General features: G+C 37.9%; 1 protein-coding gene across 1 annotated transcript in view; it reads right to left on the reverse strand.

Annotated features, from left to right (window-relative positions):
- The window catches only part of LOC109414185 (glycoprotein 3-alpha-L-fucosyltransferase A), a 29,505-nt gene extending 14,035 nt beyond the window's left edge, over positions 1-15,470 (reverse strand). Inside the window, exon 1 of the mRNA XM_019687967.3 lies at positions 14,187-15,470. Within this exon, the coding sequence (XP_019543512.1) occupies positions 14,187-14,272 (86 nt within the window). The 5' untranslated portion in view covers positions 14,273-15,470. The remainder of the gene's footprint in view (positions 1-14,186) is intronic.
- Between the last annotated feature and the right edge of the window lie 403 nt (positions 15,471-15,873).

Genomic DNA, 15,873 nt, shown 5'->3' on the forward strand with positions numbered 1-15,873 from the left:
CAAAGAAGAACCTAGAAAAATCATTGAGAACACAAGGTGTGCGCTTGAAAATGCGCCAGTTACATGATATTTCGATGCTAAAAAATCCTTGAAAATAACAGGGTTTTAAAAGTTTCGGTCGCTCGGCTAGTATTCATCATTTTATATTTATTAATCATTAGTATACAGCATAAGTAGGATGGCTCCAGAGGCACGTCCCTTATAGTATACATCATTATTTCGTTGTTAAAAAATGTTGTGGAAAAGTGTAAGCAAAGCAAGACAGTATTGAACTTAAAGGGTGTTTTTATTCTCTCCAACAATCAGTTATCAAATGTTTTGAAAATAAGAAAATATAGTTAAGGCTTCCCAAATTGTACACTTTCCAAAACAAAAAAGGATTTAACAATAAAGTATTCATAGGCATAAACCTTGCAAGTTGAAATTTATGCATAGGTTTTCTTGGGAATTCGTTAATTGATCGAAAGTTCAACATATAAACTCGATTTTCCATTGATTGTGAGGTCACTATTCAGTCACTATTTGGTCACTTTTTTGTTAATGTTGGTCACTAAAGTCACTATTATTTTGCCACCTGACCGCTACCAGCCCTGACAGGCCTGGTAGCGAGTCACTTTTTAGTGATTTGGTCACTATTTTTGAGTCGGTCACTAAAAAGTCACTATTTGCATGAAAAAGTCACTAAAGTCACTTTTTCCAGTAAATTGGTCACTAAAGTCACTATTTTCGTTAATCTGACTACATTGAAAAACATTTATTGTCAAAATTAATGGACAAATTTTCCTCAGAAACCTTATCCTCAAATAAAATTTCGGCTGCGCCGCTTTTATTACACTATTATTGTTCTTGTCTTTATTAACCTTTATCACGTTGGAAGCAGCTCGCTTACATATAGTTTGGATCGAAAATTACCTAAAGGAGGGTTAATGCGAACTATACCTACAGTTTTCTCATATTCCGAAGAAGTAAAAATGAATGTGTGGCTATGATCATAGATGAATTTCAGAAATATTATACTTTTTCAATAATAACATTGCAATGTTCCTTAAGTATTTTCATTTAAAATTTCAGTTTAATTATATCACCCTATATCTTCGCATTATTTCAAACTGTTAAGAATTAGATGTTTGGATGGAGTTTAGCGGATCGGAATACGATAACACATTCCCAGCTTTAGCATCCTATTCAACATAATATGCGATCGTGTGTTGATTGGGCAGTGCATTGTACTCCCCTGTATCAGTTAATCTAGAATAAATCGGAAATTTACAGCTCAAGAACTTTAATAGTAGGTAAAGAAAAAATATTTTTTCTGTTTTTTTTTCCAGTAGATTACAGAACTATTTATGCTACAAATGCGAGATGTATTTCTGATGAAACTATTGGAGGTAGTAGTGACATCATTTGATCATCATTTTTTTTACTGAAATCCGGAAAAGTTTATAATGAATTTTATTTACTTCTGATGAAAATATTCATAATTCTTCAAATATTTTTTTTCAAGAATCTTTCATTCATCTCTGGAGCTTTTCTTGAAATCTAATTTTATCAAAATGTCATCCAATATGCGATGGTAAGATTCAACTGGAAATCTGCTAAAGTTTCTTTCGCAAAATTTGCTCAACTTCTGTAATTATTTTCATAAAATTTGTCTCGGGAATCTATATTTTTTTGTATTTATTCTTCGAAGAAAATGAAATTTTCGTACTGGTAGGCAATGACACAATATTTATTGTAAGAACGTGTGCGTTAGAATTCGTCCACAGTAAAATAAAATTAACAACAGATTCATCCAGATGTGCGCTTTAAACTGTGCCAATTACATGATATTTCAATGTAAAATAAAATTCCTTGAAAATAACAGGGGTTTCAAAGTTTCGGTCGCTCGGCTACTATTCATCCAAGGATGTTTTCGATCACCTGGCAATCATTTGACTCATTTATCCATAGCTCAGTTCAGAAGCCTAATATTGAAATGAGGTGTTCGGCAAACTTGTAGATAAGTGTTTTTCCTACACCACCTACTCATACTAACACTTTTACGCCGTAAATATAAGAGTAAGGATATGGCGTCCTTGGTAATAATTGAAGGAAAACACTTATCTACAAGTTTGCCGAACACCTCATTTCAATATTAGGCTTCTGAACTGAGATATAGACAAATGAGTCAAATGATTGCCATATGATTAAAAACATCCTTGCATATTATATTAATCAGTAGGATACATCATCAAAACAAGAAACAGTATTGAACCTCAAGAGCTCCCAATGTCTGCAAACGTGCAAACAAATTAAAACCATATTTTCTTGCGTGATGAAGTACGATAAGTTAATATTTTTATTGTCACCAACAATCAGTTATCAAAACATTCGAAAATAGCAAACAATATAGTTGAGGCTACCTTAATTGAACACTTTCCAAAACAAAAAAAAAAGATTATACAATAAAGTATTCATGAGCACAAACTCTGGAAGTTTAAAGTTAGGCATTGATTTTCTTGGGAATTCGTTAATTGATCGAAAGTTCAACATAGAAACTCAATTTTCTCATAATTTTGAGGTCACTATTCAGTCACTATTTGGTCACTTTTTGGTCAATTTTGGTCACTAAAGTCACTATTATTTTGCCACCTGATCGCTACCAGCCCTGATATAAACACAGCCACCATGAATACGAATCGAACTGTGCAAGAGTCATCCCGATCGGTTCGACCGTTCTTGAGTTTTGTTGCCTCAAAGGGACTTCAAACTCATTTATATATATATATATATATATATATATATATATATATATATATATATATATATATATATATATATATATATATATATATATATATATATATATATATATACGTTACACCCGGACGGCGCCCACTTCCACCAACATAGGCTACCGCACCGCCCCTTACACCCAGGCGGCGCTCCTCGTCCATCAACATAAACAACCCGCACCGATCGTACAACCCAGGCGGTGCCACACATTCATCATCATAGGCATGCACCGCTTAGCAACAACCAACAGGTTGGATTTTGGCTGATCGACCGGCAGTGACACCGATCGATACGCAATCGTCAACGCAGCAGAATCGAAACGGAGACAACGTGAACGACGACGCACCAACGGACCGGATGGCAAACGCTGACGCTAGGTATACGAAGTGATAAAAAGGCTAGGGCACAGTGAAATGACTTTAGTTTTAAGTGTGAATTGTAGAATCTAGGTTTAGTGTTTTTGAATAAATGTTTTTTTTATAAGTCTCGGCGAAGTCTCGCAAAGCTGGCGCAGTCTGGAAAAAAAAGTGGAAGTAGTGTCGCGAAAAGTGATTCGTAGTGCATCAAACCCAACCGAGTTAAGTTCATAGTGAACAGCTGGTGCCCCGGGAAACCATCGGAGAAAGAAAACCACCGAGTTGCGAGCATCAGGAACGAAGAAGGACCCACTTGACGAACCAACCCCCAGGATTCTACAGGATACCTTAAACTCCAGGAGGATGCAGAATATCCTACTGTAAGTAGAAAACTTTTTTCTCCACTCAAGTGAATAAAAGTGAACAAAAAGTGAACAAAAGTGACCCTCGGAATAGGGTAAAATAATAAAAAAAAAACACACACACACAAACAGACAAAGTTTTTACATTTGTCTAAATACTAAAGTCGTCAATATTCGCCACACCTAAAGTTTTAAAAAGAGAGGATATCTTTTAAAACCTCTTAGGAAAAGCAATATTTTAACGTCTGAAATTAATTACAAAAAAAAGTTAAATTAAAAAATGAACCCGGACGTCAAGTCAAGCGGTGAAGTCTCAGGTGAAATCACCAAGGAGCAACTAATATACCAGGTTAAGAAATTAACCGAAAATCAAAACTCACTGATCGACACGATCAATTCTCTAAATAGTAGACGGTCGGAAACTTTCAGCATTCCTGACCAAATCAAAATTATTCCGAACTTTTCTGGAAACAGGAAAGAAACCCTCGCATGGGTTGAGGATGTCGACCAGACTCTGGAAGACCTATTAGAATACGAGGATGATTTCCCTAAGTGGAAACAAATTATCCGCGTCATAAAATCAAAAATTACAGGGGACGCCAGAGAAGTTTTGATAGCTTCCGGCAACCCAAAAGAGTGGGAGGACATTAAAGAAATATTACTGAACTCATTTGGCGACAAAAGAGATATAACTTCACACATACAAAGTCTATTTTACATCCGCCAAGGCAAATTAACACTACACGAATATTATCATAAACTAAAATCAATCGATACCGCGATTAAAACATCCGCCGCTCAGATGACGGATTACAAATCATCCATTGAGGCTGTTAACAAATTGATCAGTCTCATGACTTTAACGCGTTATATAGACGGCTTGAACGGGGAACAACTCTCCATGTACGTGAGAAGTTACAGGCCTAAAACACTAGAAGAAGCGCAAGACATTTCAATACAGCATTCCAACGCCGCTTTTAGGCAAAGAATGGATAAAGGCCCTTCAGCTGGCAAATATCCAGAAATTAAAAACAACCAGATGGAGAAAACCAAGTTCAATCCTCCATATACCAACAAACCTAGCGGCTCAGGCAAATTCAGAAATTCAAAACCAAACGCGGACGACGACGTCTCAATGCGTACCGCTAAGTCTAGAACGGAGGTAAATAACCACAACGACGACCCTGAAACAGAATGCCGTTGCACTAAGGCGAACGAACGGGAACATGACACCCGCGGGCAGCTGAATGATGCAATACTAGATTCGGACGACGACGACGTTCTCGTCGATGATGAACTAAATTTTCTGGTGGGCGCGGCAGAGGCAATAAAAAGGTAAAAGATAATAATTTTATTCCGTACGTTTCGATAAATACAACGAAAGGGGAAATGAAGTTTTTAATCGACACTGGAGCGAATAAAAACTATATCTCTCCGGAACATGTTAATATCCAAAATTGCAAAACGGAAACAGGGATTAAGGTTACAAACATCAGTGGCACCCATACAATATCTAAATCAGCTTCTTTCGACCCATTCCAAATCAATAAAAAGTTAAAGTTCTACATTTTCAAATTCCACAAGTTTTTTGATGGGCTAATTGGTTACGAGTCCCTAAGAGACTTGAACGCCAAAATTGATATCAGCAAAAATTCATTGAAAATTGGCAAGAAAACATTTCATATGCTAAAAAAATTTCCGGAGAACCATAAAATCAATCTAACAGAGCAAGGATTTCAAATGGTGAAAATCAGAACACAGCTAAACGGCGATTTTTGCATAAGTGAAGAAAAACCATATGATCGTTTTACAATGTTACCAGGCCTATATAGAAGTTCAAACAACACAGCTTTCATAGCAGTGCATAACCACGCGAATGCACCGATAGAAATTAATTCCAACGAGATTGAAATTGGAAACGATTCATACAACAGAGTTGATGCGCTTAGTCAGCGAAAACAAAATATGGAAGATGACCCGTTCGACTTGGCCGAATTACCGAACCACGTCGACCTCACAAATTATGCATTTCGAGATGAACACATGAACGAGGAAGAAAAAAGTGCCCTCAAGAAAGTGATCAAAGAACACAAGGAAGTTTTATATGTGGAAACGGACAAACTTACGTTCACACATAAAATCAAACATAACATTCGAACTGTTGACAACATTCCGATTCATTGCAAGTCATACAAATACCCTTATGTGTATGAAAGAGAAGTACAAGAACAAATTCGGAAAATGCTAGCAGATGGAATTGTAAAGGAGTCGATTTCGCCCTACACTTCACCTGTGTGGGTAGTTCCGAAGAAATCGGACGCATCAGGAAAGAAAAAATTTCGTTTAGTTATCGATTACCGAAAGCTAAATGAGAAAACAATTAACGACAAATATCCTATCCCGGAAATCACGGATATTTTAGACAAATTGGGAAAAGCCAAATATTTTTCAACCATTGATTTAGTCTCTGGGTTCCACCAGATTCAATTGGAGGAAAACGATATGGAAAAAACGGCGTTTTCAGTAAACGGTGGCAAATATGAATTCACGCGTATGCCATTCGGTCTAAAAAATGCACCGGCTACTTTTCAAAGAGTCATGGATTGCATTCTAAGAGATTTGATTGGGGTGTGTTGCTTCGTCTACATGGACGATATTATAATTTATTCCAGCTCACTTCAGGAACACGCGTACAACTTAGCTCAGGTTCTCAAAAGACTTCGAGATGCTAGGTTGAAAATACAACTTGACAAATGTGAGTTTTTTAGAAAGGAAACTCAGTTCTTAGGACATACGGTTTCGGAAGAAGGGGTTCGACCAAACAATGACAAAATTAAAATCATTCAACAATGGCCAACACCTCGTTCGGAAAAAGAAATTCGTCAATTTTTAGGACTTTTGGGTTACTATAGGCGCTTTATAAAAGATTTCGCCAAAATAGTGAAACCATTGACAAAACTTTTAAGACAAGATTGTGATTTCGAAATTACACCTGAAACCGAAGCATGCTTTCAAAAATGCAAGCAACTTTTGACTCTCGATCCAGTGTTGATATACCCTGATTTCACCAAAGAGTTCATCTTGACAACCGACGCAAGCGATTTTGCTATCGGCGCAGTGTTATCCCAAGGCCCTGTAGGCAAAGATAGGCCAATTGCTTACGCTTCGCGGACATTGAGTAAAACAGAGGAAAGGTACTCAGCGACAGAGAAAGAATTTCTTGCGATTGTTTGGGCGGTGAATCATTTCAGACCGTACCTCTACGGAAGAAAATTCAAGATGTTTACAGATCATCAACCATTGACTTTTTCCTTTACCAACGCTAATCACCGTATCATCAGGGGTAAACTGAAACTTGAAGAATTTGATTACGAATTAATTTATAAACCCGGAAAGCAAAACGTAGTTGCCGACGCTTTATCTCGAGTAAGAGAACTAGATGCTAACGCAAATTCTCAATCATCACTTGACGTTGAACCCTCCGAACATGAAGATGATGCATCAGACGACGAAAGCGATGGTATGACAGTACACTCAGCAGATACAAGCGACGACTATTTTATCCCTTGTACCGAAAAGCCGATAAATACTTTTAGAACTCAGATTATTTTCAAGATCGGGAACATTGATCTAACAGCATACGAACAAATATTTCCAAAATATCACCGGCATACAATAACTAAAAATCTTTACACCGAGGAAGAAATCGTCGAATATCTCAAACGTACTCTAAACCCAAGAGGCGTAAATTGCCTTAGAGTCCCCATATCGCTTATCCAACTGGTACAAGAAGTATACAAGAAACACTTCTCTTCTAATCGATCCTATAAAGTTTTCATTTCAGAAATCCTTCTAGATGATGTACGCGTAGACGAGGAACAGGACGAAATTGTTAGAAACACGCATAACTACGGACACAGGGGGATCAAAGAAAACAAAAATCAAATAATACAAAAACATTATTTTCCCCAACTCGAACGAAAAATCAAAATTTTCATTGACTCCTGCGATATTTGCAAAAAAGCCAAATATAACAGGAAGCCACCAAATTTGATAAGAAAAAGCACTTTTGGAAACAAACCGTTCGATCGAGTTCATATTGATATTTTCTTCTTAAAAGGTTCAAAGTGGCTTACCATAGTTGACTCGTTCTCGAAGTTTGCAAACGCAATCTTTTTGGAAAGTAGAACGATAGTCGACATCAAAAAAGCGATAACCGAACACATTAGACAATTCGGAAGACCGCAAACTATTGTGAGTGACCAAGAACCTGCTTTCAGATCGATAGACTTCATCGGTTTTCTCAACGACTTAGGAATCGAAATACATTTCGCGAGTAGTTCAAATTCAAACGGTATCGTGGAACGATTCCATTCCACACTTATCGAAATTTTTCGGACAAATAATGCAAAATTTAATGATTTACCAATCTCGGATCAAGTTAACGTCGCGGTAGACATTTACAACAACAGTTTTCACTCCGCTATTAAAAACCAACCGCGAAATGTAGTATTCAATAATTCGGGATGTACAAACGTAGAGGAAATCGCGGAAAAATCGAAAAATCTTCAATCCGCAGTAAAAGTCGAACTAAACAAAAGAAAAAGTAAATACGAGAAACAAAACGAAGATAACGAAAAACCCATAGAATTCAAAACCGGCGACACTAAGTACATAAAAATTTCACAACGTTTAACTAAAGATAAGAACCCATATAAATTAACATCAGTTAAACAAAACAACGAACTGACATTCAAAGATGTCAATGATATAAAAATCCACAAAAACCGCGTAAAAAAATAAAACAAAACGCTAAACATTAATAATAATAATAATAATAATAATGCCATATAAATCAAATCATCTTTCTTACAGATTAATCATCATCAAAACAGTAATCGCCACCAACTACAAAGAAATACCAAACAGCAATGGATTGGTAGCATTTAAATTACAAACAGTAAAAGTCCAAATCGGATACGAACGGACACTGCATACGATTAATCTCACATCCTTGGAAGCCCATCTACAAAACATAGAGAATATTATCACATCATTTAGGACGATAGAACACCTAGAACAAACACTTTGGGATAAAATCAAAATTGCTAAAGATAAACTTTATAGCCTTATACCACATCGAACAAAAAGAGGTCTAGTAGACGCATTAGGCACAGCAATAAAATTCATCGCGGGTAACCCAGATAATAATGACCTTGAGATCTTGCACCGTAGCTTAGGAATACTAAAAACGCAGGGAAATAAGCTTGTAACCAACCAACTGAAACAAATCCGTATCAACGAACTTTTCGCCAACAAACTTAATAACATTTCGAATTCATTAAATATGATCAGCTCAAGGATTTCTAAACAGTATAACACGGTAGAAGATTTGAAAGCGGATTTAGAATTCATCAACCTCATTTGGAACGTTGATAAAATAATTCACATACTAGAAGATATCGAAGAACAGATCGAATTTGCAAGATTGGGCCTTATAAACAAAAACATTCTCTCTTTAGAAGAAAAGCAGTTTTTATTTGATAAACTTAGGAGGCAAAACTTGAATCTTTATTATTTGGATGAACTATTTCAGTATACCTCAGCGAGCGTTGGCATCAGCAAAACCCAAGCAACACTACTAGTGAAAACCCCAATCCTGGACCCAAGAGCGTTCGATCTCCTAGAACTCCACACCCTGAGAGTTAACAATACGCGTATCGACACGTATATCAATTTGGTCGCGAAACACGGGAATACAGTCTACTATCAACAATCTAGATGCAACATCTGCGACAACAGCAACTTGATCGAGGACGATTGCATTTACAACATACTGACACAACAAACACCCACATGCAAAATGATGAAGACAAAGCAAACAACAACAGTCAAGGAAATCACTCAAGGAGTCATTTTAATCGACCCTACCGAAACCGTAGAAATAAAGGACTCCTGCGGAAACTCCAGAATGGTAAGAGAGGCTATAATAATTGAAACCACGAATTGTACCATCAAAATTCGTAACTTAACATTCAACGGAAAACCTGACGTAACTCACCAGAAAGAGTACCTCATCCCAATATACAGCAAACCTCTCCAAAACGGAAACTTATCAGAGATTGACACCGAAGATGATAGATTACAGTTTCAAAATCTCGAGGATCTTAACGAAGTTCAACTTTCTCTGGACAACTTCAAGCGACGGCTAACCATCGGAGGAGGATCACTCCTCGCATTAACCATTCTTTGTTTCTTTACATTATTTTTCTTCTACAAGAAAGCAACATCGAGAATGGAAAATAAAGCTTTGGGAACTTTACCGGAGCTTCGCACAGTGATACAAACAAAGGACATCCACGAGGACATCTGGCCAACCGAAAGCAAACCCGAGAAGGCGAACCAGAAATTCATCTCAATTCCAAGGATCGGCATGCCGAAAACTTCAACCGAGGACGCTTGAATCTAAGGGGGGAGACGTTACACCCGGACGGCGCCCACTTCCACCAACATAGGCTACCGCACCGCCCCTTACACCCAGGCGGCGCTCCTCGTCCATCAACATAAACAACCCGCACCGATCGTACAACCCAGGCGGTGCCACACATTCATCATCATAGGCATGCACCGCTTAGCAACAACCAACAGGTTGGATTTTGGCTGATCGACCGGCAGTGACACCGATCGATACGCAATCGTCAACGCAGCAGAATCGAAACGGAGACAACGTGAACGACGACGCACCAACGGACCGGATGGCAAACGCTGACGCTAGGTATACGAAGTGATAAAAAGGCTAGGGCACAGTGAAATGACTTTAGTTTTAAGTGTGAATTGTAGAATCTAGGTTTAGTGTTTTTGAATAAATGTTTTTTTTATAAGTCTCGGCGAAGTCTCGCAAAGCTTATATATGTATATATATATATATATATATATATATATATATATATATATATATATATATATATAGATTCCATCAGAAAATCATCTCGTGCTTACGTCCTAAATGCTGGTGGAGTGTTCTCCTTAAATGTCATTACAGTTGGAACTAGAAATTTCCAAAAAAAAGTTGCGTTTCCACGAATTTCTAGAAATCTGAAAACATGTTTAGTTTAGTTTTAGTTGATTGGTAAACCTGGAATTATTTTCAAAAACCTGGAAAAATCCTGGAAATATCAGGAAATTTCATTTTCAAAATTGAGTAGACACCCTGACTGTTCTTGTCAATAAGTAAGCCTCATATAAAAGATATGACGTAAGCGTCAAGCAGCCAGGCCTACTACATCGTATTTGCTGCAGAGATGATTATTTGAATTACCTAGAATTGTTGTTCATTTGTCGAAGTAATTCTCGACTCTACAGGGGAGGAAGGATGCGTAAACACACCGTAAGCAACATGAATTTACTAGTATTCAAGTGATGCTAAACTTTTCAAGGTGAGGATTTTAACTGAGTATGGCAATACTTTTTCAAGCGAAACCGTACCTGTGACGGGTAGTGTATGAAGGATCCTAAACAAACAAGCTTTCGAATTGTTGTAAGCTAACATTTCACTATTTCACCAATGACCAATTTTGACCAAGGTGTACTGTTTGCTCTGACATTCATGCACCCAACTAGGGATGTAGTACCGGTAGTACCGGTACCGAAAATACCGGTATTACCGACCATTTTTTTGTACCGAAATACCGGTACTGACTGATGCTTGGTACCGGTACTTTCGGTACCGTAAAATCTCTCCCGAAGTGCTGAAATCTGGTCATAAATATAGTCAATATGTAATGGAAACAAACGAAAATATTTAAAACCAACTACTTTGTCAAACAAACATCTCATATATGCAACCTTTCTGCAAATCCAGGATATCTTAGTTATGATTGGTTCAATTAACATTGAATTTTGGAAAAGGATGAACTAGCTTAGAATAAAACTTGTTAGATTAGGGATTCTTGTTATTTCTACAGTTTTTAGAATCCGTTGGTAGCACCATCAAGGAAAATTCAATTAAAACTTCTTCTGTCTTCATCTTGCAGCTACATATCTGTTTTTTTTTGTGCATGTAAAATTGTTCCTGTTTCATTTTGGATTAATCAAGGTACTGCCTGTGAAACTGCGCAGAAGCTTAAGAATAGCTCCAAAAACAGTTTCATACAGATCATTTCTTTCTATCTTTTTTGCCTATCTAATTTTTTTTTTCAATTTATCATTTTTTGATTAGCTCATATGACATCCTTGACAACCGGAATTCAACTAGAAATTATAGATTTCCTGTGCAATAGGTTATTCTTCATTTTAGTGAAAAAAAATCCCAGTACCGGTATTTTACCGGTACTACCGGTACTGTAAGCTCCAGTACCGAAATACCGGTACTCACCAAAAGTAGTCGGTACTGCGACCCCTACACCCAACAGAAACGCGTGTTTGAAGAACAAATTGGGATTTGAATTATGGAAAAAAAATCCACGTGCTCCGGTGGGAATCGAACCCTCGACGAAAAGAGACAAACTAGCCAAAATTTATCTGTTGAAAGTGGTGAAATATTTAAGAATGTGTGAGCGCTTATTTCTTTTTTTTTTAATTTCTTTGTATTTGTGAATTTGAACTTAAGCTAATTCTTCACAAGCGCTTATTTCTAATGTGATAAGATTTGGCAGTAAATCAGAGCACCCAAGTCGCCTCATATTATAATAATAATCGTCGCCGCTTATTCTTCTTCTTCTTCTTCTTCTTCTTCTTTTTTTCTTATTCTTTATGGCTCTACACGGAAAATCCAAACTACCTAATATTTGGGTCGATTTTACTCAAAATTAAGTATATCGAATAAACTCGTTACTCACAATTAGGTTGTTTCCCTCTCTGGCTCACCGATGTTGTCAAAACCAAACAGAGATGCATCTACCCAAAGGGGGTCCTTGACCCTAATAAGCCAATTTTGGGTAAATGTCGCTTTACTCAAAATTGAGTTGAATGAGCGAGATCTTAGGTTGAATTTACCTACTCTTGAGTATATTTTTAGCTGAGAGTAAAGGCAATCGACCTAGCGTGAGTTTAATCGATTTACTCAAATATTGGCTTATTGAGACGAACTATGGAATTGCGTCAAAAGAACTCAATTCTGGGTAGTTTGGCGGTTCCGTGTACGTCCCCACTGGGACTTGGCCTGCCTCGCTTCAACTTAGTGTTCTCTGAGCACTTCAACAGTTATTGCATGAATTTGTTTATTGTGAGGCAAGCGCAATGGTACACTATGCCCAAGGAATCGAGAAAAATGCCCCGACCAGAGCGGGAATCGAACCCGCCTCAACAGTGCATCAGAACTTCGCATAAATCTCAAGAAGCAAGCTTCAAACAACGGTGCACGTTTTAGTTTGTTCTTAGTTTGGAGGTATGCACTTCAACCGGAATCGCTCAAGGAATTTTCTTTCAGCGCATTATTTTTCCGTGACCAGAATGGTCAAGAAATTTAACACAGCAAGCCCCATTTGATTTGACGTTTCGTTTCAGCTCCGTACTAGGATCCGAAATAAAGCGACGCTTTATTATTTCTTGAGCGATTCCTTGCCTGAGTTTTTCACGCATCGAGATAGGCCAAGAAATTTCTTGCGATCAGCGTATCACCCATCACTTGTAAAAAGCGTAAAATAAGGTCAGATGAGCTTGCTTTGTTAACGAAAAGATTTGTGCTGTTAAAATCGGGAGTAGGTGCAAAGTCGGCCATTTTGGGATTCTAACAAGTCTGAATTATGGTTCATGAACCTCAACATGAACCATAATTCAACCAGCAGCAATCATCGAATATTCAAACGCCGTTTTAAAAAGAGGTTGTTCAAAAAAAGTTTCCAGATGCAAAAGCTCATTGAATGCAGTGATAATTTTGTATCAACATTGGTTGAATATTAAACGGAAACACTGGTTTGAGCTTTTTAAAACCTGTAATCGAGTAGCATGAATCACAAGATTTAACTTGTAATTACTATTGCTACATTTACTTTCTTTTTATTTTATTTTTTAACATAAACACCAATATTGAACAAAACCTAAACTAAAGTAAAGCAAGTTTCAACAAACATTGTTGCTGTACAACAAATGAATAAACCGCTGTTAAGCTGGATTATTTAAATTTTAGCTGAGTAAGGTGTGGTTCAGCTATCATTGTTAGTTTTGGTATGCTGTACAAGATGAACTAGGTCAGTTGTGATTATCAATTATCGTACAAACGGCAACAAATGCAATCTTGTTGGAAAAAAACTTGGTTCACTTTTTGGACTTTTTTGTGATTATTTCGATGTTACTCATTAATCTTATTATAGCTTGTTATGAGATTTCTTAGATAAAAAATATACAAGCTTTCTCACAATTCCTCCAAGAGATCATATTAAAAATAGCGCAAATGTGCAGAATCCAGACCTAAACTTAGTTGTTATGATACGTACAACCAGCATTCCTTTTTATTTTCTATTTATATTTAGATTCTCATTGCTTTCGTCATGACATCCCCAATTCTTTTGCGTCCAACCTTTCACTTTCCATGTTCCACCCCCACGTATCCTAGCAAGGATCTGAAACCACACCTGTGTCCCTTCGTAAAGAATCAACAATGGCACGCGCTTTTGTTTCAAATATAATCAGGGAAGTGGATGACGGATGTTGTGAGAGTGGGAGTAACATTTTTCTACAGGGATATAGTACTCACCTCAGGTTGAAAACTAACAGCACAAGAACGGCGAAACATAAAACAAGGAAAAAACACTTTTTCGGCGATACCTTGGGAAATCTCATGATCGATGCATTTCAAATGTGTATGTTATGAGGTTCAGTCTCAGCTTGGCGTTTTTTCTTGCGGATAAAATGGTGATGAGGATTATCGATGACACGGTGAGAGTTGTCTGCTGCTGTTTAGAATCCAGACAACTAGATGGCTAGTTTATCTTGCAGAGGAGACAACAGGAAAGTGGGCGGACATCCATTGGCTCGCAATTAGGGCATGTTCCCATTTGTCGTTCGTACTGATGATGTGATTTTTTAATTATGCTTCTCCAATATGAGGTAATCGATTGCTAGTGTAATTAAATATGAGTTCGTTCCGCCGAAAATATCACTTGACTTATGTAACTCGCAGAATAACTCGAGGAATCCGGAACTGTCACCTTCGACTTCTTCAAATCGTTCTACACTATCCAAGGAATCCGTGATTGAATGCAAATGTGTCGTCTGCGTGACATTTTTTTCTCGATTGCACCGCTTGCTATGGTAACTATTGCACGGTTAATTACTCACGACAACGGCGATATTTCATGCGCCACGTTTGGATAAAGACTAAACTCTGATTGCTGACCGCAGGCAGTCAAGCGGTTCGGTTCTAGTTGATACGAAATTGAAACATTTTCTGCTCTCTCATAATACCTCGATAAGCATCACAATTGGTTCATAAACACAGAGTAATGTCGGGTCGTATTTGAAACCATTCGAAAGTAATCGCTTTCAAAAAAGTTGAACTAGTATACTCTTTGAATAGACGACAATGATACAATTTTACGTTCTAGTTTCTACAGGCACCAAATATACATATAATAGGAGTATTGTCACTGCATTGATAACACTCGAAAATGTCCACGCTGTCTGTCGCAATTATACGCCCCCTTTTCGCCTACGCACAACCGTTTTCGTGGTTTTCACCGTCAACTATGTCATCACATGTCATCAATTTTAGTCCACATTTCGTAATGTAAAACTAATCGAAATCTAAACTCTAAAAATCCAATTTTCGCAAATCGCAGAAAACTTTCTTGCTCTAGTGGCGACCCACAGGAAAATACAACGCACCCTTCGGATAACTCCAGCTAGGCTACATGGGTGCGCTCCTATCTCCTTCCTTCGATCCGTGCTGCTGCTGCTGGAGAGCACAAAGCGCGAGAATATGTAGCCATAAACCACGCGGCACAGCCGACAGCGCACCAGCGGCGGAAGAAATCGAAAGGGGGATGAAATTGAAAAGTTCGCTCTCGTTTGTAGATCCTCTCCGCCACACGGCTCTCGCCGCGGTCGTTGGTCGTTGATGCTTGCTTACCTATTGCGAAAAAGGTTCACCCCTCGCAATATGCGAACACTCGCGGGCACGGCGACGACGACAGGACATGTAGCGCGGAAAGCATGCAAGGACTAAAAGAAGACCACCCATACAGATGCAGAATCGTCAGGATATCAGAAGTATGTCGTTGGTTGGGATGAATCCACATAGCAGGCTGGAACACATTTGTCCGCCTAAAGCGCTGTTTGCAGTTCTGAAGGAATTTTTCGGCCTATCTTGATGCATGGGAAATTCCTTGCCTGAATCGCCCAAGAAACCGTTTTTCTTCGATCACAGTACGCAGTTGCGAAGA

The sequence above is a fragment of the Aedes albopictus genome, chromosome 3 (assembly GCF_035046485.1).
Source record: "Aedes albopictus strain Foshan chromosome 3, AalbF5, whole genome shotgun sequence".
Taxonomy (NCBI): Eukaryota; Metazoa; Arthropoda; class Insecta; order Diptera; family Culicidae; genus Aedes; species Aedes albopictus.